The sequence below is a fragment of the Dermacentor andersoni genome, chromosome 11 (genome assembly GCF_023375885.2).
Source record: "Dermacentor andersoni chromosome 11, qqDerAnde1_hic_scaffold, whole genome shotgun sequence".
Taxonomy (NCBI): domain Eukaryota; kingdom Metazoa; phylum Arthropoda; class Arachnida; order Ixodida; family Ixodidae; genus Dermacentor; species Dermacentor andersoni.
This window is the reverse complement of record NC_092824.1, coordinates 78,391,381-78,417,060: the sequence shown is the minus strand read 5'-3', so window position 1 is coordinate 78,417,060 and position 25,680 is coordinate 78,391,381. Positions and strand designations below refer to the sequence as shown.

The 25,680-nt window shown below is 46.5% G+C and overlaps 2 protein-coding genes and 1 pseudogene across 4 annotated transcripts in view; 1 reads left to right on the top strand and 2 right to left on the bottom strand.

The window, feature by feature from the left end:
* Positions 1–25,680, top strand: part of LOC126518071 (uncharacterized) — a 158,975-nt gene that overhangs the window by 8,627 nt on the left and 124,668 nt on the right. For 2 of the 3 annotated variants that reach the window (XM_055064139.2, XM_055064136.2), the window contains exon 2: positions 4,126–4,286. In XM_055064139.2, the coding sequence (XP_054920114.2) occupies positions 4,126–4,286 (161 nt within the window). Of the gene's footprint in view, positions 1–1,809; positions 2,914–4,125; positions 4,287–25,680 lie in introns of those variants that run through there. The other variant, XR_011891032.1, reaches the window with a different exon arrangement.
* Positions 2,819–4,004, bottom strand: LOC129381360 (heat shock protein 68-like; annotated as a pseudogene).
* LOC129380163 (heat shock protein 68-like) lies at positions 13,044–16,992 on the bottom strand. The gene is made up of 2 exons (XM_072285650.1): positions 16,825–16,992; positions 13,044–16,700 (listed from the first exon to the last, which is right to left on the bottom strand). Exon 2 carries the CDS (start codon positions 15,089–15,091, stop codon positions 13,178–13,180), a length of 1,914 nt encoding a protein of 637 aa, XP_072141751.1. The 5' UTR covers positions 15,092–16,700; positions 16,825–16,992; the 3' UTR covers positions 13,044–13,177.

The window sequence follows — 25,680 nt, the reverse complement described above, 5'->3', positions numbered from 1 at the left end:
TCTGCACATGAAAATTATGTGTAGCTGTGTCTTCTGCACGTGACCTATGAAATAGAAATAGTATGCGGCATAGCACAGTCTGCCGCTACCACACTCAACTTTTGGGTAGGGCTTTGCCCCTTTGCCTTCTCTGCTGTGCAGCTTTCAGCGTGCTTGTGGAGATGAAAAGAGGACTATACACTTGAGCTATACAGGCAACATTTTTCTTGCATGAAAGCTGAATTTGATTCCTTAATTTATTAAGTGTGCTGATTACAAGGTGTCGATTTTACCTACATCAATATCTGATGTAACAAAGCATGTAAATCGAAACCTTTTTCACTGATAGTGTGGAAAGAATGTATCTTTATAATGAATATTGTATATAACAATATTTTCGTGTCAAATGTGACTTCGCTATAGGAAGGTTAGACCGTACTTTAACAGTAGATTTTTCTGTAGATTTGTCTCATTCTATTTAGTCAGCTGGAAATGCTAATGATGTTTTAACATCCCAGATTTGAAGAGAGTGGGCCTCTTAGCATTGCGTCATGTTTTGAATCTTGATGCAGACTCACAATCAGCTGTGCTATACATACTCTTACATTGCAAGCAGTAACTTGTGTGAGAAATGAGGAACAGACGGTTTGTCGGCATGCAAGCTTATATTTATAGAGAGTACCATACTTATAGAAAACTCTTCGCATTTCAAAAGCTGGTCAGCTGGTCATGACTGATCACAAGGTAACCGAAAGTCCGCAGGCTCACTACCGCAATCACTGAACATACGTTTATGTTTGTTTAGGATGGCACCATGATAACGCTTGTTAGAGAAGCTTCGGTTTACACATGAATGCATAATAGGAATGCTTGTGCTCTGCGTAAGTATTAGTTTGATGAGCTGACAAATCCATTACTAATTATCAACATTTACCGCACAAGCATGTGCTTGTGCTACGGTAGCTAGTAAAGTATCTTGCTATTAGCGAATGCAAGATTTACGCATTGCAGTGCAAAGTACCTCTGTTGTCAGCTTGTTTCTACTTGTTTATACAAAAGGACTTTGCATACACATGAATAACGGTGTATTGACGAATAAGATTTGGTTCTAATATATATATATATATATATATATATATATAGCTTTTTCTTGAGCTGTTACACCTTTCTACACGCTTTAAAGCAACGTGATTAGGCAGCAACAATTACTGTGTGTGTGGGCTGGTATCTGCCATGTTGAGATGCCACTCCAAACTGAAAACCCATCTTGAAGGCCATGCCACAGAGCATCTGGCCTTCCTTTTTGCCGTACTGCAAGTGACCAAAAGGACTGGTGATGTGATGACCACACTTTTTTTACACTGCCTTTTGGTACATATGTTGTGAAACGGTGTAGAAAACACTGTCCTTATTCCATCTCTGCGATGGACATCTGGAAACAGGTCCATGTGGGCAAGAAGAAGAATCTCAAGAGGTTTGTCTGATTCAGAAAAGGTGTAGGGCACCACAGCCGAAAAGGTGTAGGTGGTGCCACTTATGGTGTGCCGGGTTGCTCACGCGTTCACTGCAAGGTTCAAGGGTGCACTGCACAGTAGCGGCACCTTGCCTTGCACCCCGTTCAATCTAGCACGGGGGTGCAATCTAGCACCGCTGCAATCTTGGGAATCGAGGCCCTAGGTGCAGAGAAACATGACTGAATTGAATAAATGTAAAGGTCGTTCTTTTGGCTGTCATGGTATACTCCATGGCATGGTATTCATGTCTTATTTTTTCCTTTAATAGTGGACCGGTGTCTTTAAACCCCAGATAAAGCACTGCCAGGCCAAACAGCGCCCCACTTAATTTACTCTAATAGCTTTTGCCACTCCTACTTTTGTTTCTACTGCATTTCGATGTCATGACGCAGTATGTGGTCACGTGAGAGCTTGCCATTGCGATTATAGTGTACTAATCTAGTACGCTATGATTGCGATGTTTCGACACTTGCTCCGATTCTCTCGGTTGTCCGTTATGCTGCTACATCGGCTCTCACAACGAGCAGCTGCAAACGAGGCGACCGACAGAGGCGGCCCTATCGTAATGTTGGTACTGTACTGCTCCTACGCGACCACATTGGCCACATACTGTGTGAGGACCGTAACGACTTTATCACTCTTAAACAAACGTACACCCTCTGGGGTGTATATTTGCCACAAAACGATAATCGTCGCCCGTCTTGCTTGCGTGTCCTTTCTCATTTGCAAATGCTGCGCTAGCTACTTTCCTGTCGAGAATGCTCTCGGGCTGAAAACGTGCATGCCATGCGTGACTTCGAAGTACCGGGCTCACAGCGCTAAAAAAAAAGAAAAAAAGCGGGCAATACAAATGACAATTATTGTTGTGTGGCAAGGTACGGCCGGCAAAGGGTGGAATTTTGTGCTAGAGTATATTACGCTGTATCCTCCTGGGAAACGAAACCAAAACTGGCCCTAGAAAGCTTGTTATTTCGGATGTCCTGCGGCTTCTCACTATTTCTGTAGAGTTTAGAGGTCTAAGACCTTCTTTGTAACGAAAAAATAAACGTATAATGGGAAATGTCGCATTAGTACCCCTTTTACGTCGCGTAAAGCCAAATCAAGCCTCTGGGGATCCCGAAACCAAACGCGTGGCGATTTGCGCAGTTTCGTTTGTATAGCTGTAAGACAGGCGAAGGTGTGTTGCGGACTTCGTTCCTTAAGATTCGACCGCTGCTGCTTTTGTATCGTTTATTATTTTTTTTCAGTCCTTCACAATGAATTTTAACAGTATCGTATCCGACCTATTGCTTAGTGCGCGCGCTATCGCTCGCTGCGCGGGAAAGTCAGACATTCGGGCAGACGTACTTCATGACAGTTTCTTGAGATGCGCCTAATGGAACATACGATGACTCTGGGCAGAAGCAGCAGCGCAAGGAGGGTAAGCTTGAACAGCGGGCTAGCGCGAATATGAGTATGCTCAAAGACAAATGCCTTTCCTGCTCGTCCTTCTCAATGAGGCTGTTGTCACCCATCCAAGAGATGGTCTACACTTGGAGATCACAGTGTCTTTGTCTGCGGCAGATAGCTTGTCTCCTCTTGACTGCCTGCTTGACTCCATAGGCATAAGACTCCAGAGAGTTCCTAGCAGCCACCCTTTCGCGCTGCGCCTCGTCCTCCTGCTTGAACTTCTCAGCTTTGGCGAGCATGCGCCCAATGTCCTCCTTGGAAAGATGACCCTTGTTGTCAGTGATGCAGATGCTCTCCTGTGGAGCCTAGAACTATAGGGTTCTGTTGGTTTCCATGTTAGAGGTCACCTCGATCTCGGGGGACGCGATGAGCTGCCGGCAGGATGCTGTTCAGGTTGAATGTTCAAAGCAGGGGGTTGTCCTTGGTGAGGACACGTTCGCCTTTGGAGACTTGGATGGTGACTGCGGGCTGGTTCTCCGAGTAAGGGGTAAAGATCTTAGATGTCTTGCAAAGGATGCACATGTTCTGTTCCACGATGCACGTCATGACTCCGCTCGCTGTCTCCATTCCCGGGGACATCGGAGCCACGTCGACCAGTCGCATGTCGTGGATGGCCTAGCTCGAGTCGCTACTTGGGATGGACGCCTGCGCTGCTGCTCCATATGCAGTGGCGTCGTCGGGGTTGATGACTGTGGACAGTTACTTGCCGTTGAAGAAGTCCCAAAGCAGCTTTCGCACCTTGGGGATCTGCCTAGAGCTGCCCACCAACACGACGTCCTGGATCTGCGACTTGTCCATCTTGGCGTCGCTGAGTGCGCGCTTCACCGGTTCGAGTATGCTTCAGAACAGGCCCATGCAGAGCTCCTCGAACCGGGCGCGGGTGACCTTGCTGTAGAAGTCGAGGCCTGTAGAAGTCGAGGCTGTGTAGCTCAGCATTGTGTGGTAGCCTTGGTCGTTGGCAATGATTTCAGCGCAACTGTGCTTTAAGATACCTGCGCAGGAATACGGGGTGCCCCGGTTGATGCCAGTGGCCGGTATGTCATTCTTCATGTGGCTGGGCATAGTGATTGCGTTATGGTAGTTACGTTCGTTTCAGAACACTTCCTCACTGATTGCAGTGAATTACTCATCTGCCTCACCTTGGTCGTGACCAATAATTTATACCATTCGCACACTTTTCCAGAAATTCCCAGAAGCTTCCCGAGCCTCGGCATTCAATCTGGACAAAGTGGGTCAGGAGCCTCTCCACGATTGGCCTCCTGCGGTGGAAAGCGTTGAGGAAAGGCTGGTGTCATCTGCTTGCTGATGAGGGAACGAAGTTGGCTGCATTTTGTCGCCTCATGTGTGGGTGTACTTATTATGCATTCAATGGTTATCGCTATCTGCTGCAACATGTGTATGGGTGGAAGAACAGTACATGCATGTGTCGTGCGAATGAAGTGCGGCTTGGCATTCTTCCCTCTCGTTTGTGTTTGAGCTACATCTATGTACGCCACTTAATGTGAATCATGCGGTTGTTGTAATAAACGAGGAAAATTAAAAGTGAAAGAGGAAAAAAATAAAATGGGATAGTTGAGGCACCTTAGAGAAGTTTCAACACTTTTCGCAATCTGTAAGTCGTGTGGGAGAGTGTCGCGTTCCATCCCCGAATCCTGAAGCTTTGACGCATCGAGTAAGTGTCTGCTAGATGAAACCAAATTGGCTTGTCTATTACACAGGCTGCAAGAATTTCATTTTAGAAGTTACGGTTGATGTGCTTATGTTCAGTTGGCGTTGCTATTTATTAATGTGATAGGACTAAATTCGAAAGCAGGGGCTGTGTACGCCTAGGCATAAGCAAGAGTTTGAGTGCTCTAAGGTGGTGTTGTTACATAAGTAAATCACAGGAGAGGTGCACATTCGTTAAACAGTTCCATTTGCCAGGTCATGTGCCAGTGATTAAAGACTGGATTTCGTCACTCAGAGTCATGGAAAATGTGCATGCACTATGCTGGCGTTTTAGACGCTGAAGAGTCGTTTGCCATTTGGGGGATGACAAGTTCACTGTGGCCTCCGTCATCCTCAGTTATGAGCCTAATAAGGGCATTGTGAATGTCAGCGACTGCGTTGAAATTGGTGGGAAGCACAAAGAGAAAAACGACGATGGTTCAAGCTACATGAAGCAAAAGTTCATTCTGCTTGAAAGAGTCAACGATGAAGCAGTCTCTTTAGCGTGTCATCTTCTGGTTTGGTGGCTATAGTAGCTCAGGAGCAATCAGAAAAGAAGCCCCAGATGATCCTTTTCATCGCAGTGTGTGAAAAAAGCGGTGGGATAACTGAAACACAGTCCTGAACTAGCATCCCTGCCATCATAAACAAAATATTTATGGCTTCTGCACGGTCAGCTGTAAGATTGTTTTTTCATTCATAAACTGTTTGTGTTTCCATGAACACTTCGTCGCTTTCTTTGTAAAGCGTAGCTTTTCTTGCCCCTTCTTTCCACATTTCCTCTGTTGCTGCTGCCGTCATATCCGTCACGTTGGGGGGTGGTTGGGAACGTTTATAATCACAGCAGGAGTGCAGGATAAGGGACGGTGACATCAAAAAGCATACCTTGTTCAGGGTCTTAAGGTCTTTCCAACGAGAGGTGCCTAGGCATCGCCGCAATACCTGCTGTAGTCTTTGGAGCTTCCTGGCTGTAGCCACAATGTCCTATAAATTCTGTAATAACGTGAGCCTCCCACAAATGTATTAGAGAAGCTGCATCGGTTACCTTTGTACTTGTGCAACAATCCAGAGAGGAGACAGAAAAGTAGAGATGAGGTAGAGAGAGGAGACGGAGAATAGGTAGAGCCAAAGCAGTCATGGAATGGGTGAATAACAAGCTTACCACTCTTCACTCATGCAGCACGCAGACACGGGATGAGAGGACACGGAATGAAGGAACAGGTAAAGGAAGTTGGCAACCTAGTACAGGGTATTTGAAAGTGAAATAGACAACCAGGATCTGTCAGAAAGAAAGTGAGAGATACAGAGATGATAAATTGGGTGCAAATGATGGAAACAAGGAAAGGCCATGGTGATTTACAAATATTAAAAATCGGGAAGGAATATCTGTATAACAACAAGGGCAGTGCCTTGCTATCTGCCGGGTGCCCAAGGACAAAAGCATATTGGAACTATTATTCTGAACAACAGGAACAACAAAAAAGCAGGGAAGAGATTGCCATCTATACAAGCATAGGTAACTATGTGATATCAGAATAGAGGTTTTAATGAACAAATAAAAGAAGAGGTAGGCGAAGTGCTAGACTGCGATAGATGTAGCAAAACCTGATTAGCTCATGCAGGCTAAGTGACTATTTGTCGCTGCCGTGTTTCGAAGAGGGGGTACCAATAAAAATAATGACAATAATGATCATCATCAGGAGTGTGGCAGAGGGAAAGACTGTCAGAAAGCATGCCTCCTTTAGGGTCTATTCAATAGGAATTGCTATACTATTAGACATGGCAACGGTTGTGGACACCACTGCAGGAATTTAAATTCAAGCTATGGCATGGTATGTTTCTCCCATCTCGAAAAATTAGGCACCCTGCTAGTTCGTCTGTGCGGCCAACTGACGCAGGGTGTGTGGATGCAAAGCTTCTTTAAAGCACTGCAACGTTAAGGCAACACAATGCAAGTAGCCGTCCAGCAAATCAACACTTCATCCATAATGCGGTGCGCCATCTGAAGCAGTGACAGTACTAACCTTCTCACAGGCTACAAACAATGGCACACTATTTTGCCTCTGGGCAACCTCTTGAAGAGAAAAGAAACATTATGGCACACAACAACTCAAGCAAACACTTCTCGCTATGTGTGCTGTGTATACTACGTGGACAAACACAAGTGGTGCACGCAAGGTAACATTTAACATAACCTCACGACTACTGCATGCGGTCAACATCACCACCAGGTATCGTCAGTCAATGCAAACACCATAGAAACCGCAGTTCATCGATTCACACAGTTTGTGGGACCTGCACGATTTCTTTTATCTGTTAGAAATAAAGAAACGGCTCTCAGCAAAGATAATTTTCCTGTTTCCTGCATTTCATCTTTGCATGTAATTTGCCATACATGTGGGACTTCATGCTCGACTGGCCACGAATTCTCAAGTCTTATACTAGTGACATGAAAATTGACTAGGTTGTGCAACTTATAGTTTTTTTTAATTTCAACTGAAGATGTCGCATTCTCTGCTTTCTTTATAATTTCTTTATATACTCTGGTAACCATGTCGCTGTATACTGTATACTAGGAATATTTTTTCTACTAACTATTTTAGTTTTGCCCTAAAGAAATTGCAGCTTGCGGTGATTAATGCAGCAATAAAAAGGAATCAAATTTACAAGCAGTTTTTGTTTGTTGCCTGCATGCTGTATTCACGAACTAATATCTTTATGAGAGTGCTTTAACTTGTACACTACTCTTCATCATTAGTTATGATCAGCCAGCTTTCACATCATTGGAGGAGTTAGTGAGTATGTCAGGGGAACCGTTAATTTACCATTTACTCAATTTCCATTTACCTGCACTGAAGGAGAGATGGTGCTCTGGAACACACGACTAACCTTCTGAGCTTCCATCTCTAGCAGGATGTGAATAAATGTGTTGGTCTCTCTTCTAAACATTGCCAATGACATTTTGATTGTTACTTGTCAATCTTAAGTGTAATTTCTTGGTGTGCTTATGGCAGTATGCAATATCCGCCTTGTAGCTCTTTAACCTATTCGCTTGTTCAATATGTGTTGCTATGTTATTCCAATAGCATATGCTTATGTTATGCTATGTTATTCCAATAACATCCCTATGTTAAATTTTCTACATTTTGTACATTGCATTCCTATGTTACATTCATATGCTCTTTGGTATGTGATATTGGTTTGTGTTACCAACATATCTATGTTAAGCTATTTGCTTTTGGCGTGCACGTAATTTCAATTGCTAAAGAAGTTCACCGACGATTACGATACTCCCTAATGCGAAATTTGGGCACAGCTGTATATGTGTTTTCATTTTGCTATATATTGACTGGCGCAGACAATCTTCTGTCTCATTCGGCATGTTGCAAAGAGAGATAAGTGTGGCACGACTGCCTCGCTAATTGGGAAATTGCGAGAGGAAGTCCATTAGTGACGCATGGGTGTGATTCACAACAGCTGCTGCAGAAAAGCTCTGCTCATGCAGCACTTTGTCGCCATACAGACGACGCGCACTACTCTGGCGCCATCTTGTAGCCATTGTCGCCGCAAAGCCCCTTGTGCATGGCACTACGCTGTCGTCTTTCACTGTACTCGTTCGCTCGGTTATGAGGGAGGATGCCGATGCTCACCACAGGAACAGGTGCCTATGAGTTGAGCTCTAGAGAAAGTAGTCATTTATTGGGTACATCTTGATATCAGGTACATATATTCTCACCTTTCTGTGTGCTGCTTCTCTGCCAGTCAGAACTATTCTCTGTGGCTCCGTCAAGCTGTCGTTCATGCAGCTTTTCATGCGACACATTCTCGGTGTATTCAACCCAGTTTTCCGTAACAGCTACCTGGCAACTGTCTGGCCGTTTTCAGGGGTCGATCCTGAAGATAGTAAAGTATAAGTGCATAAGTCGATCACGAGGGGTGCATACTGGTATGTGCCACTCTTCAGCCAACCTTTTTGATGCCAAGTTAGGTCGCTGGGTATCAGAGCAACAACAAACATTTTCTTCAGTGAATCTAGGTGTCATCTTGGATCGCTTCGCGATGTGCGCTGTTCACATGGGTATGTGCCGCTCATCAGTGAACCTTTTTAGGCCAACATAGTTGCCTGCCACTGGGGCCACCTGGTATGTGCCATTGGGTACGTGTCGCTTTTTGACGCCAACTTGGGAGTTTGAGACGAAATGGGAGACCGAGTATCACGACAACAAACAACTTCATGCACTGCTCTACGCATCAGTTTGCAACACTTCGCAGAAGCATTAACCATTCGCTGGAGAACAGTTATATGATTCATAATAACCGTTCTCTACCAAACTGTGTATGCTTTGTATCACGTAGATGTAAACTGGAGTTGAGTCTGCTTAACCTTTTCTTTTGAGCTGCGTGCTTCATGTAAAGTGCTTACTTGATGCAAATAAAGTTCTAAGTTCAATTATGAATTAAGGAATGCAGCAAAAGAAATGATCCGACCTATGTCTGGGAAAGGCATTGATGAAGCTTTGAGATGTGAGTGAATAAACTTTGTTACGGAGACTAAGCTGCTAATGCCTGAAGGTGGCATGTGGTCACCTTATTCCAGGTAGCCGTGGCCCTGTGCTGATAGCCTAGCCCTGTTCACCAGCATTAGCTGGTCCTCAGGTCTCGGGCTTGTCAGTTCGGCCTCCCATTGGTCTTCTACTGGTGTTTGGATAAGCATTATTTGGAGGTTCTTTTTGAATTCTCAAACCACGTGGTAAAGGGTGTTTTGTGTATTGCAGGATTGGCAGTCTCCTGTAGATGTTGAGGGGTACATTGTCTGTAGCAGAGTGCCGTGGAGGTAATTTCCCATCTAAGTCTGCGTAGTATGGCGGCTTCATCTCTGTTAAGCTTTCAGTGTGGTAGCGGATATTCTTGTGTGTTATTCTTGTAATGTTCTACAATGTTGTAGTATTTGCTTTGTATCATTTCGTATTGGTCTGATGGTAGACAGTGTCCTGGGGGGGTTGCCTGGCATGTATGTTCTTGGGTGACGGCGTGAGCCCCTTGGTTTCTCACAAAAGATTTGTGTTCCGGGGTCCACACAATGTACGTTTCAGGGAGGTCATGGTTCTTGATGATGTTGAGTGTGGTCTTGGTAACCCTTCAAGATGTCTTTTTGTGCAACTTTCACAAATCAACGAAGGACGAAGCAGAAATACACAGGACAGACACTGACTCTCAGCTGACATTCCCTCAAGTCGTCCTTCGTCGATTTGTGAGTGCTGCACAAAAATATGTTGTGAGCACTTACCAACTTACTCAGTTTTCTATCCTATTGCCAATTTTTCCTGCCCGAAAATGGGGACAGGCTGCCTGTGAGTCTGTAACGACGATGACTGGCACGTCCCATTGGCAAGGCCTTATGGTCATTGCTATGGTGACCTATACAGGTACCTCAGTATCCCTAGCAATTACAGATGCAGCTGCTCTTTTTGTTCTACTTGTTACGCAGGTAACATTTCTCGCTGCCTTGTACCTGGGGGTGTCTGTGTACCTTATTTCTGCCTTGTTGCTTTGTTTGTTTAGCATTTTTTGTAGTGCAGTGGCTCTTGCTTGTCTTCTCTCTTTTTTGTATTCTGGGTGCATGTATTTTGGTATGGGTGCTATGTGTATCCTTGCTATCAGGGTCGGGGGTACACATTGTGGACTGTTGTGTTCTTCTTCGTGAGATTATCCAGGTCTTCTGAGGAGAGTTCTACTGGCAGTTGTAAGTTTTAGTTTTTGAATTTGGTTCATCTTGTGAGCATCCAACAATTCTTGCCAGGTATTATGTACTCTCAGTTTCAGTAGTTTTCTATTTACGTGGTGTCTGGTAGTCCTATTGCCAATTTGTCTTTTTTATCAGCATGTTCTACTTGTCTCTTTCACTGTTCTTCACGGTAGGTGATTCTGCTGATGACCAGCACCTTATGAGTTTTATGGTGTCTTGGATTAAAGGAACAAGACATGAAGCTTTGAGATGAATGAGGATATATCAGAAAGTTTAAGATTAAGGAAGACTCTCACAAGACTACTAAATATGTTGAAAAACTCAAAATATTTTTCTATTTTAATAGTTTGTCATTTGAGACCACACATTTCTAGTAAGAATTTCGAAAAAGAAACTAGTAGCCAATAAGGCTATCTACAACTGATAGCCTAACATGATCCTATGGGAAGAGCCGATAGTCTAGTTGCTTGCCAACAACAGATGGCCCCATCAGATAAACCATTAGGATCTCGAATTACACCCACTGACCCTAACGGGTCCATCAAATGTATCGCACTTAATTTGAGAAGCGTATAGTACTCGTATGCACAAACACACAATGGCAATTTACTTCAATGATTTACCCACCATTGCATTTGTGCAGTCTTTCTCACCTCCTGTGGTATTTGAGCCTGTTTATCTTTCATGTGCTCTATGAATACACTATGTGTAACATTAATTGCCTCTTTAATTTTACTTATTCTATCGATTTCGTGGATTTCTCCTTCCTTTCCAGTGCATCTTGATCTTCTTTCTGAATTACATCTTTTATTATACTTACTATATTTCTGTGATCCCAATGTTTGTATGTCTTCTGATCTCATTCTGAATGTCTGCCACTATATTTTTCATCTGTTGATCATTGAAATTTACCGTCGTAGTTCTTTATTCTGGTGTTGGCTTGCTCTTAAACTTTCCTTCGCACTGTATGACACATCTCTGATCACTTCCCAAGCTGTTAGTTCTATACGCAAGCTATTTTCATTTTGCTCAGTTTACTGTATATTGTTTCCATCATGAGTCTATAAGTTCGTTTAACTGCTTATCTCGAAATCCCCATTTAAATTGTATCCATTTACCAGTATTCACTAACAATTACTAGGTTGTATCACTTGCTATGGCCCAATACACGTTAACCGTTGTAGTTGGTACATCCATCGAAGTCTTTAATGTGACTATTCGTATCTCCAAACAAGATAACTTCGGTGTTAGCCTAAAGTCTGAAAGAAAACTGTGCGCCAGCTCATGGTTTTCATGTTGACAACTGCTTCCAGTCCACAAATCACACTCACTACCCAAACAAACATGCTTCTGGTGCCACTTGCACCTTTGGCCCATACATGTTGGCTTTATTCTTTGCCATTTCGCATCCTGATGTAGTGGCCTAACAAGAAACCTTTTGGGGTTGGGGCACATATTTGGTTGTGGATGAAACGGGTGAGAGAAGCTGGGCAGGCCATGTACACAGGTGGGGGCAGGAACGCACGTGTCCATTGTGCCACCTTCTGGCTACAGTACTGCTTATCAACGCATATGCATTCACACCGCCTTTCCTCTCTGTTGTTTATCAGTTGCACCCTTCATATTCAAAGTTGTCTCATCTTTGGTGGTGCTACCAGATCTGTAAATTAAGTCCCCATGACAGCATTACATATGGATATTCTTTCTCTTGAGCTGCATTTTTTTATTTTTGTTTCCTCCCTCCCTATATGTAAATTTGTGCATTACCACAGGAACCTCTTTATGTATTTACTTAGGCCCAAACAATGAAATCCTCTTTACCTCAGTAAGGAAGCCTTCATTGCTGTGAGACCACTTTATGTCACCTTGAAAGCTACCTTACTGAGGGGCTCTTGGTGAAGGCTTCTTTGGTGCTTCCTCTGCGTAAGGTTGCTCTGTAGCTATCTTCATGCATCCTTGTGCTGCTTCTGGCCCTGAACGAGAGCTTCACCTCAGTGCTGGTGCATGTGATGTTTGTTTGCGCCTGCCTGCGGAGAAGCATGATGCAATGCGTCAGCGCGCGTTTCAGTCGCATTTTCAGCATGAGTGGAGTCTCGCAACACAGCGTTGCAAGTGTTGCTGTAACATATCAAGTTTTGCACTCAACTGCGGTGGTTTCTCACATTGAGTAAACTGGAAAAAAAGTGTCTGCGCATCTCCATATTAGCGATTCAATTTAAAGATTATATGACCATCCACCTTTCTTTCTATTAAATAAAGGCATTCGTGTAAAGCTTATGAGAGATGCTGTGCAACCCAGGTGTACTGCAACCATGCCTTACGTGAGGACGGGCGAAGGGAGCTTTCAGAGTACGTTTGCTTCCTCCATCGGTCCTTTGCTGTAAGGAGGCCACACGTAAGATCAAGAAGAGGTAAAAGTAACGTTTCATTGTTTGGGCCTTAGTAATGTCTCTAAATTCATTCCCTTTTCTTTACAGCCATCCAAACTTTCTACAGTCTAGCATTCATTATTTTGACCAGTTAGGTATACTTACTTACTTCGAAAACCAACACCACTAATAGATTCGCGTCAACTTGAAGTTGCACGGTGGCTGGGTGAGCTCAGCACCAATGCCATACCGTGGAGAAAAGCGACATGTGCTAAAAGAAAAAAAGAAAGCCCCTTTATTATGGTGTCCGAGTAACAGCCACTATGTACAATGTTGTGTACAATAAATTACATCACAATGAAAAGATGAGCTATGTAATTATGAAGGATGAGTGACTAGATCAGTCTATTGCTTTAGTCCACTTCTTCTATCGTAGGTCCGGAGTGGTGTGATGTAGAGGTGTGCTTTGGTCCCTGTGCTTGATGAAGCTTGCTCATAATTGGCATGCAGGCTTGCTGCAATTCCTTGAGCCGGTGTTCGTACTCGTCCTTCTCAGCCAGGCTGTTGGCATCGATCCAAGAGATAGTTTCACGACACTTGGAAAGCACAGAGTCCTTGTCTGCAGCAGACAGCTTGTCTCCTGCTTCCTCAGCTGCCTGCTTGACTCCATAGGCATAAGATTCCAGAGAGTTCCTAGCAGCCACCCTCTCACGCTGCACCTCGTCCTCCTGCTTGAACTTCTCGGCTTCGGCGAGCATGCGCTCAATGTCCTCCTTGGAGAGACGGCCCTTGTCGTTGGTGATGCGGATGCTCTCCTGCTTGCCCGTGCTCATGTCCCGGGCCGAGACCTGCAGGATTCCGTTGGCGTCCATGTCGAAGGTCACCTCAATCTGGGGAACGCCACGAGGTGCCGGCGGGATGCCGTTCAGGTTGAATGTTCCCAGCAGGTGGTTGTCTTTCGTGAGGGCACGCTCGCCTTCGAAGACCTGGATGGTGACTGCGGGCTGGTTGTCCGCGTAAGTGGTGAAGGTCTTGGATGTCTTGCAAGGGATGCGCGTGTTTCTTTCCACGATGCGCGTCATCACTCCGCCCGCAGTCTCGATACCCAAGGACAGCGGGGCCACGTCGACCAGCAGCACGTCCCTGATGGCCTCGCTCGAGTCGCCACTCAGGACGGCCGCCTGCACCGCTGCTCCGTATGCGACGGCCTCGTCGGGGTTGATGCCCATGGACAGTTCCTTGCCGTTGAAGAAGTCCCGAAGCAGCTTCTGCACTTTGGGGATCCGCGTAGAGCCACCCACCAACACGACGTCCTGGATCTGCGACTTGTCCATCTTGGCGTCGCTGAGTGCGCGCTCCACCGGTTCGAGCGTGCTTCGGAATAGGTCCATGCAGAGCTCCTCGAACCGAGCGCGGGTGATCTTGCTGTAGAAGTCGATGCCTTCGAAAAGCGCGTCAATTTCGATACTCGCCTCGGTGGAGCTGGACAGGGTCCTCTTGGCACGCTCGCAGGCGGTTCGCAGTCTCCGCACCGCTCTCGGATTTGCCCTGAGGTTCTTGCGGTGTTTGCGCTGGAACTCTTGCACGAAGTGTTCGACCATCCGATTGTCGAAGTCCTCGCCTCCAAGGTGCGTGTCTCCCGCAGTGGATCGGACCTCGAACAAGGAACCCTCATCGATGGTCAGCACGGAGACGTCGAAGGTTCCGCCTCCCAGGTCGAAAATGAGGACATTCTTCTCCCCGCGCAGGTTCTTGTCGAGTCCGTACGCGAGAGCGGCTGCGGTCGGTTCGTTGATGATGCGCAGCACGTTGAGCCCGGCTATGGCACCGGCGTCCTTGGTGGCCTGCCTTTGCGAGTCGTTGAAATAAGCAGGCACCGTGATGACGGCGTCGCTCACTTGCTTTCCCAGGTATGCCTCCGCCGTCTCCTTCATTTTGGTCAGAACCATGGCGCTGATCTCCTCCGGGTTGAAGCGTTTGCGCTCGCCCTTGAACTCGACGCTGATCTTGGGCTTGCCACAGTCGTTCTCCACCTTGAAGGGCCAGTGGCGCATGTCCTCCTGGATCTTGGGGTCGTCGTAGCGGCGTCCGATGAGCCTCTTGGCGTCGAACACCGTGTTCTCCGGGTTCATGGCCGCCTGCGCCTTGGCAGCATCGCCGATCAGCCGTTCCGTATCCGTGAAGGCTACGTAGCTCGGCGTCGTGCGGTTGCCCTGGTCGTTGGCGATAATCTCGACGCGGCCGTGCTGGAAGACACCCACGCAGGAATACGTGGTGCCCAGGTCGATGCCGATAGCCGGCACGTCAGATTTTCTGCCGATAGGCATGACGATTGTGTTGTGGTAGTTGCGTTCTGTTCAGAACACGTGCTCACTCGTTGCAGTGAATGAGTAGTCTGCTGTGCCGCGGTCGCGACGCGCGATTTATACCGTTCGCGCGCTTTTCTAGAAACGCCCAGATGTTTCGCGAGCCGCGGTAACCAATGAGGGCAAAGTGGGACGGTGACGTCAGGAGAGCCGCTCCGCGATTGGTCCGTTGCGATTCGAAGCATCGAGAAGGCTCTCGCATCGTCTGCTCGCAGTGAAGGGTGAACGGGTTTTCGCGCACATAAAACGAAACTGATTTTTTTTTGTTTTCTTTTTCCCCTGCTGTTCATGCTCAGTGGTCAAGGTAACCGAGAGATGGTTGTCAGTTTAGAGAACTGATGCAGACCAGTGTCGTATAATGAAGCCCACCCTGAGCCTGCTTTCCTTTCGATATTTTCATTACCTTTCGCGATCAACAAATACTTAGATGAGCATTTTGAGCGGCTGATATTTTTGTCCCCCACTTTCGAAGAATCACTAAGATCGCCAGCAAATGTTTGATGCAAACTGTGGGAATCGGAAGCCGTGAATGCGTCTGCTGTGGTCTCGTCGCCAGACGTCGGCCAGCCGAACTTCAGCGTCCGCGGGGAAATTCATTCACTGTTCAACTGAAAATAATCCCCGTAATTAAAAAAAAAAGTTTTTTTAACCATCGATCGGCCTAGCGTACGCCCGTTCGTGGAACGGGAAGGCACGGCGGCTTGATTGAAACGCGGGAATAGGCGGCGGGTGGTTTGATGTAGTTATTTCCGTGCGAAAGCGCGAAATAAGCGAGGAAAAGAAGATCGCGGAGTAAAAAAAAAAAAAGTTTTCTTATACGTGGGAGCGGCGCGCTTCAGTATAACCTCCCTGCTTTTCTCTCTCTCTCTGTTTTAGTTTAGTGCTTTAGTCATATCAGGATCGAGGCTGAAGTGCCTCTGCACTAACCACCCAATGATTCTCAGCTTAGCGAAACAGGCAAAGCAGCTGACCAAATGGATGACAGAGAAACCGCTGCCGATGCTAAACACTAAAGACGCATGCACTAAAGACAGTGCCTCTACACTAAAGAAACATGCTTTGTGGGGTCGTTCCGACAAAGTAAAGTTTTTTTATTCGTATAAGAATTTCGTTGGATTGCTTTTAACAACGATAAATGCATTGGCTTTGTTATGAAAATTGGCTCGTTTTTGTTTCTCTTTTCTTTCACTGTGTAATTTTTGGTGGGTTCATTAAAGATTTTGCAGATAAGGTCTCAAACGGCAAGAACTGATCTTTGTACCTATGCCACGTACGTGCACAGTTGCTGAGCAAGTTTCTTGTTTCAGAGCATCTGTGTTTTCGGCTGTTCCACTTTTCTGTAGCTTTTTAATATTGTGTGTACACAGTGATCGCGTCGTCCTTCGGGATGGCGGGCACACGTCCCGTGCAGCTTCCCGTCGACGCAGTTGACCCAGCTGCTGCTCGGCCAGTTGGTGCCCTCTGTACTACGGCCGTCACCGACGTGGAGCTTCCAGATTCGGCAGATGACTCCACGGTGACTGAGATGGATTCCGACAGTAGCAGCTTCACGCCTGTTGAATCGCGCCGCCTGAAAAGGAAGTTGCGCCGGACATCAACAGCTGGTGAGTCGACTACAAAGACTGTTGACAAACTTGGCGCGTTACGCCGGACATCAGCAGCGAGGGAGTTGCCTGCAGAGAATGTTGATGCACCTGACGGGTTCTCTGTGGCTTTCGTAGCCACAACGGAGACGGCTAATTTGAATACCATTAACAGACAGCGGCTGTCCCAATTCTTCGACCAGCTGATTCCGGGACAAGTCCAAGAGGTCAGAATCAACGCTTGGAAGAATGTCCTTACGGTAGATGTGAAATCTTGGGCGTCCGTGGACAAACTGAAAGAAATTGGAGTGTTAGGCGGTATGCCGGTCCGCCCCTATCTCTCTCACGGAAAACGGACTTCCGCTGGAGTTATTACAGACGTAGACCCTGAAGTAACGGACAGCGACCTGCGGACACTCATCAAATCTACGGCCAAGATAGTCGACATTCATCGTTTCGGCCGATCACGGTGTGTTAAAGTAGTTTTTGAAGCCGACTCTATCCCATCCCACGTCAAGGTGGGCTATGTGCGGCATCCTGTCCGTCTGTATGTTCCCAAGCCTGTTCAATGCCACAAATGCAACAGGATTGGCCATGTGAGTGCTGTTTGCAGAAATGAAATATCCTGCCGTCGATGCGGCGGATCACACCAGCATGACACTTGCAAGACGGAGACAGTCAAGTGCACCAACTGCTTCGGCGCTCATGAGGCGACGGCTAAAGACTGTCCTAGGATGAAAAACGAGAGGCTTATCCTGAAGAAGATGGTAAAAGACAACTCAAGTCACCAAGAAGCGGCCGCGTCTATTCGTCGCCGCAAACGTCGTTCCCGACACCGACGCCCAGAGTCACACGTCGCTAGTCTGTCTCAGCCGCCGTCACAGCAAATCTCAGCTCCGTTGCCTCAACGTATTGAGCCGCAGAATGATAAGACGCCGCCTGCTGCAGCGCCCTATATTACCACGGTGGTTCAGAAAGATGCGGGTACATTATCCACCTCCTCTGATGTGGAATGGCCTGCTCTGTCATCCAAAGTCGTCGAACCAACGCGTCCATCATTCCGTGCCGGTCCAGCGGACAATAAGGACAAGCCGGAAGGCCAGCAGGTAAACATTCTTCTGAAACAACTTTTACATTCCATGCGCACGCTGCTTTCAGGCCTCAATACGCCAACAGGAAGGGTTGTTGTTCAGTTTTTGGATGCAATTGAGCCGCTCTTGGCGGCACTGCAGTGATTCATTATGGCGCTACCACACAACCCCTCCTCTGTGTCGATGCACATACGTCGCAGTGTAGTGATGCAGTGGAATGCCCGAGGCCTGCGTGGTCGCCTAAGTGACTTCCGACATCGCGTCCAGAAATACCGCTTCCCCGTGATTGTTATATGTGAGCCCAACATGCCTTCTGCTTTCCGCCTTTCTGGATATGTATTGCTGTGGTCTCGAGAAGCTGATGAAACCAGCAAGGTATTAGTGTGCATACGCCGAGATATTCCACACTACCGCCTTGTCCTCCAGCACCATAACACGAACCACTACATTTGCTTGACGTTAACGCTTAAAGGGCGGGTCTTCTCGATACTCGGCGGCTACATTCCACCCAGAGATCACATTGATTTCTTGTACCTGTCCTCAGCAATCCAGAGTTGCACAGCTCCCCATATTATTGTGGGCGACTTCAATGCTCATCACCCCCAATGGGGAAGTACAGTAATGAATAACCGAGGCAAAGCCTTGTCCGACTTTATGCACTCACAGGATTTCGTCAATGTTAACGATGGCTCTCCTACGTTTCTGCGTGGCACGTCCTATAGTAGCTGCTTGGACCTGACGTTTGTTTCCTCCCGACTACAGTCTTCTATTAGCTGGTTCAGTGATGTGGAAACACATGGCAGTGATCACATACCAACGTATATCTGCGTCAAGTGGTTCGCACCTACCACTTCGTCTCATGTGCGGTGCACTGACTGGCCCACTTTTAAGACATTTGTGGAGAATTCCTGTGCGAATCTCGAGTCACCAACGCAAATAGAAGACTTGATCACGTCTGCCCTCGGTGAGGCCACACGGACCATATGTGCACCTTCACCGGGGTCTCCTGTCGACGTGGAATTCGAGAGGTTGCGCGCAGTCCGACGGCGCGCTGAAAGGAAATATAGAAGGACGAAATCCACGTGCGATCTCGCCCTTTGTCGCCGAGCTCAACGACAAATAAAGCGCCATCTCGAGAAATTAGGAAGGAAGCGCTGGAGAAAGTTCTGCTCATCACTGGATCCTCGCAAGCCGCTGTCACGTATTTGGCATGTAGTCAGGAGCCTACGTTTTCCCCCACAAGAAAGGTACCCTTTCAGAGCTCTGGCCCTTTACCAACGCCGCAATGATGTAGAGGTAGCGGACAACTTCTGCAAAATGATTGTGGGCACAACTCAACCAGCCTCAATCCAATTCGAAGTTTTTGCGCCACCTTCCTCAAGTGACCACTACGACTTGCTCTTTACGATGCCCGAATTAGAGGCTGCTCTTGCGTCGTGTCGGCATTCATCTGCTCCTGGCCCTGACGGGATCTCGTACTCGTCTCTGTCTCACCTTGGCAGGGCTGGTCGCACTGCACTGCTCAATTATTACAACGACACATGGGTCTCCGGTATTGTTCCGCAGCAGTGGAAGATCAGCCGCCTGGTTGCTCTCTTGAAGCCTGGAAAGATACCTTATGAACTTACCTCATACCGCCCAGTTGCATTAGCCAGCTGTGTTGGCAAAGTTATGGAACGAATGGTCCTGGCGAGGCTCGAATGGTTTCTGGAAAGAAAGGATCTTTATCCGAACATGATGACTGGTTTTCGGCGGGGTCATTCTTCAATTGACAGCGTCATTGACCTCGTTACGACAGTGGAACATGAAAAACGTCAATGCCAACTCGTCGCCGCTGTTTTCTTAGATATCAAAGGGGCCTACGACAACATCCTTCATGAAGCCATTCTCGATGCCCTAGATGACTTGGGTATTGGCGGCCGGCTCTACCTGTGGATTGTGAGCTACCTCAGCGGCCGTGTCGTTTACATGTCCACGCCTGACGGAGACACTAACCGTCATCAGGTATGCCGTGGAGTTCCTCAGGGAGGAGTTCTCAGCCCAACATTATTTAATGTGGCACTGATTGGCCTGGTGAGCGAGCTTCCACCTCACATCCACATCAGTGCATATGCAGATGACATCTGCATCTGGGCTTCTGGTGCAACACGCCCACAACTACGTGCGAAATTACAACGGGCTGTGTCATCTACTTCACGATACATACGGCGTCAGGGTTTGCGCTTAGCTGCCGAAAAATGTGCTGTGGTTGCATTCACGCGCAAATCCGTCTGCCGCTACCCGATCTCCATTAACGGTGTCATAATACCTTATGTCTCCCACCACAGATTCTTGGGCATTATCATCGACCGCGGTTTGTCATGGACGAGGCATATTAATATGTTGAAGCAAAAACTCAATCTGTTTTGCCACGTTCTTCGCTTCGCAACAGGCATGAAATTGGGCCCCATGGAAGGCTCATTACTAAGACTTTATCAGTCTCTTTTCGTAGGCTACATTCGATACAGCCTTCCGATACTCTCAAACTTGAGCATTTCCTGCTTACGGACATTAGAGAGCGTCCAAGCGCAGGCACTAAAAATATGCCTCGGGTTACCACGGCGTGCCTCCAACAAAGGCACAATTGAGGAAGCCCACGTATGCCCATTACCGATATACCTGTCCCACGAACCACTTCGTGTGTATTTACGCTTACTGACACGACACCATTGCCATCCATTGACGTCGGTTCTACATGAGCGACCGGACAGCAGTTTCACAAGTGCACTCCGCTGCCATCTACCCCACATAACATCAGGCTATGCCCTTCCATATCACCCCGTCAAACCACCATGGGTGATGGTTCAACCTTCCGTATGCGTACATGTCCCCAGCATACTAAAGAAATCATTGGTTCCCGTCAGTGGACTACAACAACTTGCTCTCGCGTACATCTGGTCAGAATACCAGACATATGTTCATGTTTACACAGACGGCTCCGCGTCACCTAAGGCATCGACAGCAGCTGTGGTGATACCAGCCCAACAGATGACTCGAGGTTTCATACTAGACCATAATTCAACATCAACCGCTGCAGAGCTTGTTGCTATTCGGGAAGCGATTCGTCACATCTACGGGGAAAGACCTAAAGAGTGGTGCATTTTCACGGACTCAAAACCCGCGCTGCAAATTTTGGGATGCTTCCTGCGCCACACCGCATATCAGGTTCTGGCCCTGCAGATCACCGAGCTACTTTCATACGCTCAAGAAAAACACCACCGCATAGTGTTCCAATGGATCCCGGGACACTGTGGGCTCAACGGTAATGAGATGGCCGATGCTGCAGCAAGGCGCGCCCTCAGCAATGGCCTGCGAACTGTAGTGCCATTCTCCAGACCGGACATCACATGCCTCCTGTCGGAATTAATGAGGAGTGCGACGAGAAGATACTGGGCCCAGCCAGACGCTCGTCACGTCCGCCTTAAGAGTCTGGATCCCGATATGAAATTTCCTATTCTGCGTGGAATTCCACGCCCTCATACATGCCTGATACACAGACTGCGATTAGGCGTCGCCTTCACGCGCAAATATTTGCACATTATTGGACGGACAGACTCCCCGGACTGTTCAGTGTGTGGCGCTGTAGAGACTATAGAACATGTGCTCGTGGTGTGCCCTGAGTATGCGCGAGAAAGACTGATATTGGCAGATACATTGAGACATTTACACAATGGACCACTGTCGGAGGACCTCTTGCTAGGCGCGTGGCCACAGAGTTGGCAGACGACAGAGACAATGCGTGCACTTTCACGTTTCCTAGGTGACACGGGCCTGGACTCACGCCTGTGATACCAGTTGTGTAATGTGTCATTCACCTTGTTCCTCCCATTATCATCCCCCATTGTGACCCTTTTTCTTCCCCTCTTCCCCTTCCCTTACGTAGAGTAGCAGGCCAGATGCTCCATTATCCGGCCGACCTCTCTACATTTCCAATCATTAAAATACTTCTTCTTCTTGTTTCACATTTAAGTATATTGCTAGCAGTATTCCAATATGTGCATTCATTTATTTGCTCAGTGCGCTATCTGGTTAACCATTTCGCTTAGTAGTGGGACAGTGGCCTTTCCATCTTCACGAGTGAGCTCGGCAAATGCAGTCGCGACTTGTGGCTGTATTCAATAGCTAACTGTAATAGTGCTTCTCCAGAGGTCTGTGCCTCCAACTATTTCCCAAATGCACGGTATTTAGATGCCCTCAAAGTACAAGTGTCATACATGTGACTTGCCAGCAAGTTATGGCTGGTACTACCATTCAAGGCAGCTAAAACTCCCTTCCATATGCACAGCAAAACACTTACAGCAACCAGTGCTGTTGTAGCATTGTAACCATTTTTCTTTGTTTTACTTATGTGTTAGTGGTGTAAGTGCTGCAGCTGTATTCAACAGCTAGCTGCAAAGAATGCATTATAATGTGTTTCTTTCTGTAGTGCTACTGATACGGCATGCTTTGCCTGAGAGTCAGTCACGTGCGGCTGTGTGCCATGTTGGGATTTGCCGCCACATGCCATCATTCAAACCTCGACAGACATTTCTTTACAGGGTGTAGGTCTCAGACGTAGCGCCACATCATGCTCGGTTTTGATATTCCCTTGATTGAGCTTTGAGAGATCCCAAAATGTGGTTAGCTATTTTATCGGATTTGTTTTCAATAAATGGAGCTGCAACTTTCAGTTGTTTTAGTGTTTTAGGTAACTTAAATAGACCAGTACAGTGCTGCCACAAGATTTTCTTGCTCACAATAGAATGGAAGACAACATTCTCTTTTTAAGTGTTTGCTAAAAGAAATGCTTCCAATACATTTATAGAACATTTGCCTTCAGTACTGGTCTATTGAATAAAGTTCTTACACATGTGCTCAATGTCCTTTTTACCCTGCATTACATTTACATTGATAAACCTGCATTACATTTTCATTGATAATGTGGAAGCTTGGGTGAATTAGTGTTCAATATCGACATGTTTGCACAGCGCAAAAGACGAGAACTGAAGGAAGAACATAACACAGGCACTGACTTCAACTGATCTTTATTTGCGAAATCGCCAGAACTATATGCATGAGCAAAAATAATGAAAAAACAACTTTTGCATTAAGTCACACGTGAACCCCTATTGCATCACATGCAGATACTTGATTTCGTTTTTAACCCGCCGTGGTTGCTCAGTGGCTACGGTGTTGGGCTACTGCATGAGCACGAGGTCACGGGATCGAATCCCGGCCACGGCAGCCGCATTTCGATGGGCGCGAAATGCGAAAACACCCGTGTATTTAGGTTTCATCATCATCAGCCTGGTTATGCCCACTGCAGGGCAAAGGCCTCTTCCATACTTCTCCAACTACCCCGGTCATGTACTAATTGTGGCCATGTTGTCCCTGCAAACTTCTTAATCTCATCCGCCCACCTAACTTTCTGCCGCCCTCTGCTATGCTTTCCTTCCCTTGGAATCCATTTCGTAACTCTTAATGACCACCGGTTATCTTCCCTCCTCATTACGTGTCCTGCCCATGCCCATTTCTTTTTCTTGATTTCAACTAAGATATCATTAACTCGCGTTTGTTCCCTCACCCAATCTGCTCTTTTCTTATCCCTTAACGTTATACCAATCATTCTTCTTTCCATTTAGATTTAGGTGCATGTTAAAGAACCCCAGCTGGTCGAAATTTCCTAAGTCCTCCACTACGGCGTGCCTCATAATCAGAAAGTGGTTTTGGCATGTAAAGCCCCATAATTTAATTTTTTTTATTTCATTTTTTTGTGAGGGCAATAGACAGCATGCTGAAGCAAAGGTCGCCCAGCTGCTGTATCTTGTCAGCCTCTAGAATTTCACGTGTAAGCTGTTCTCGGTGTTTGGAAATTATGACGCAGTTTTCAAATTCAGGGTCACAATGGCAGTCTCCGCAGTGAATGCCAAGATGACCTTGCACGGCAATATAAGTCATCTACAGTATAGTCATCTACCGGTAGATGACTCGTTAAGGTATTTAGATTTGCGACTTAGTATCTCTTGAGATCACTTGTGCTGGATGTACGAGCCCAGAGGGAACAAGCCACTTTTGTCTTATCTGTTGGCCCATTCTAAGCTGGTTAAACGGGGCATTGTAAGTCTTTGCTTCACAAATGCCCTAAACGAGTCTTGCTTCCACTCTTTAACGCCAGTCTCCAAGCGCAGGCCTCCCGCCTAACATATGCTGGGTACCCTTAGCTTTTGTTAGTTTCTGTTGCAGAAAAGATATAAAAGAAAATCAAGCTGGGAGACAAAACACCGGCCTGTTTGTTAGTCACCCTTTCTGACAAGTGGAGGTAGTCGCAAACTGTCCCATGCCGCGATGTTTCTGTCCTAGCTGCCAGAGACCGTGATGTGCTGCAACATTTGTGCAACTATGCAGGAAGGGTCACAGGCAAAGCAAATGACAAGTAACCAGTCCTGGTAAAGGCACTCTTAAGCCAGAGCTCGGAACGCAGAAATTTGCATATGTTGTCAACATTGTACGCGTCTACACATTACCATAATGCTCCTCTTATTTCGACTCAATATTAACAAAGTAGCTCGCTTAACACACCAAACGCATCAGGGAAACTGCCAATGAAAATCGCATTGAAAGCAAACGAATATATGCGCACAAACACTTAATAGGGTGTCCGAACATGTGTTACAAGGCTCTCGGGTTCGTTTCCTTTCAATAAAATGTTTCACTTGTGAGTAAGTGCTTCATCCTGTCCACTCTCTTTGTTTCTTGTCTTTGTGCGCTTTTACTGTTTGAAGATGCAAGTAAACCAACTAGCCCAGTTATCCATTCTATTATGAAAATCATATAATGCCTGAAAATAAAGAAAACATAAGGTTTAAGTATTTATTTCAAAAACTTATAATCAAACCAGAAACACCGAAATTTCGCCACACATTACACTTGGAATGACCCTCTGTTGCCACCATATGTAAACACTGTGAGACGCTCTAGGGGCACTGGGAAACATATATATACAGCTGATAATGGCTGTATAATGCTTTAGAGCACTCGCATAAGCTATCTTTCGCAGAATACATTGCAGTAGTTGACGGTCTCTCAAAATCTCGCCATGCATCACACATAATATGCCCCCTAATCTGCCAGAATATCAACTTTCCGTCACCTTGAGATCCTTCAGGACATTGGACAAGCTTCCTGGGCAGTTTATAAAATACCCTAATATAAGGTTATTGTTTCATTTATTTATTATTTGGCCAGTCTTGTTTCTCTATCTCTGAGCGCTCGAAGAGCTGTGTATTCATACTTTTACTGCCAACTCATCAGGTCTCGATAAAGCTCAGTTTCTCCTACTGGTTTTAATTTTGTCTTTCATATTATCTTTCTTTTCCTGCCGTATTGTCAGCACCTGCTTGCGTGCTTGATACGTTTCCGTTTTTTTTTTTCAAGGCTGGTTCTTAAACAGCGGCAGTTTCCCTACCTCTTGCCTCTCTATAATAACTAAACACCCCCCCCCCTCCATTTTTGCCTCTTGTATAGTCAGTGTACTCTTTCACCTTCCCCATTGAGAGTGGGGGAGGGTGAGCTGCACATACTTAAACAGGCTGCTAAGGAACGCAATTACTGCCTAGATGAAGACCACTCCCCTTGTCGAAACAAACGTTGGCTTCAGCAACCTATCTTCTGTACAACTGCTTACCATTTCTAGCTTGCATCTTCCTGTGAACCTCTGTTATATTTTGGAGCGTTGCAGAAGTGGCAATTTTGGTGTGATGCTCTTCACCGCAAAATGTATGATTATTCTTGAGTAGCTTCTGGCTGTCAGTGTATATACTTAGTCAATTCGGTAAAGCCTTGAGTAAAATTTCCATGA

Coding starts and splice junctions, on each gene's coding strand:
- LOC129380163 (XM_072285650.1), bottom strand. CDS start 15,091: ATGCCTATCGGCAGAAAATCTGACGTGCCGGCTATCGGCATCGACCTG.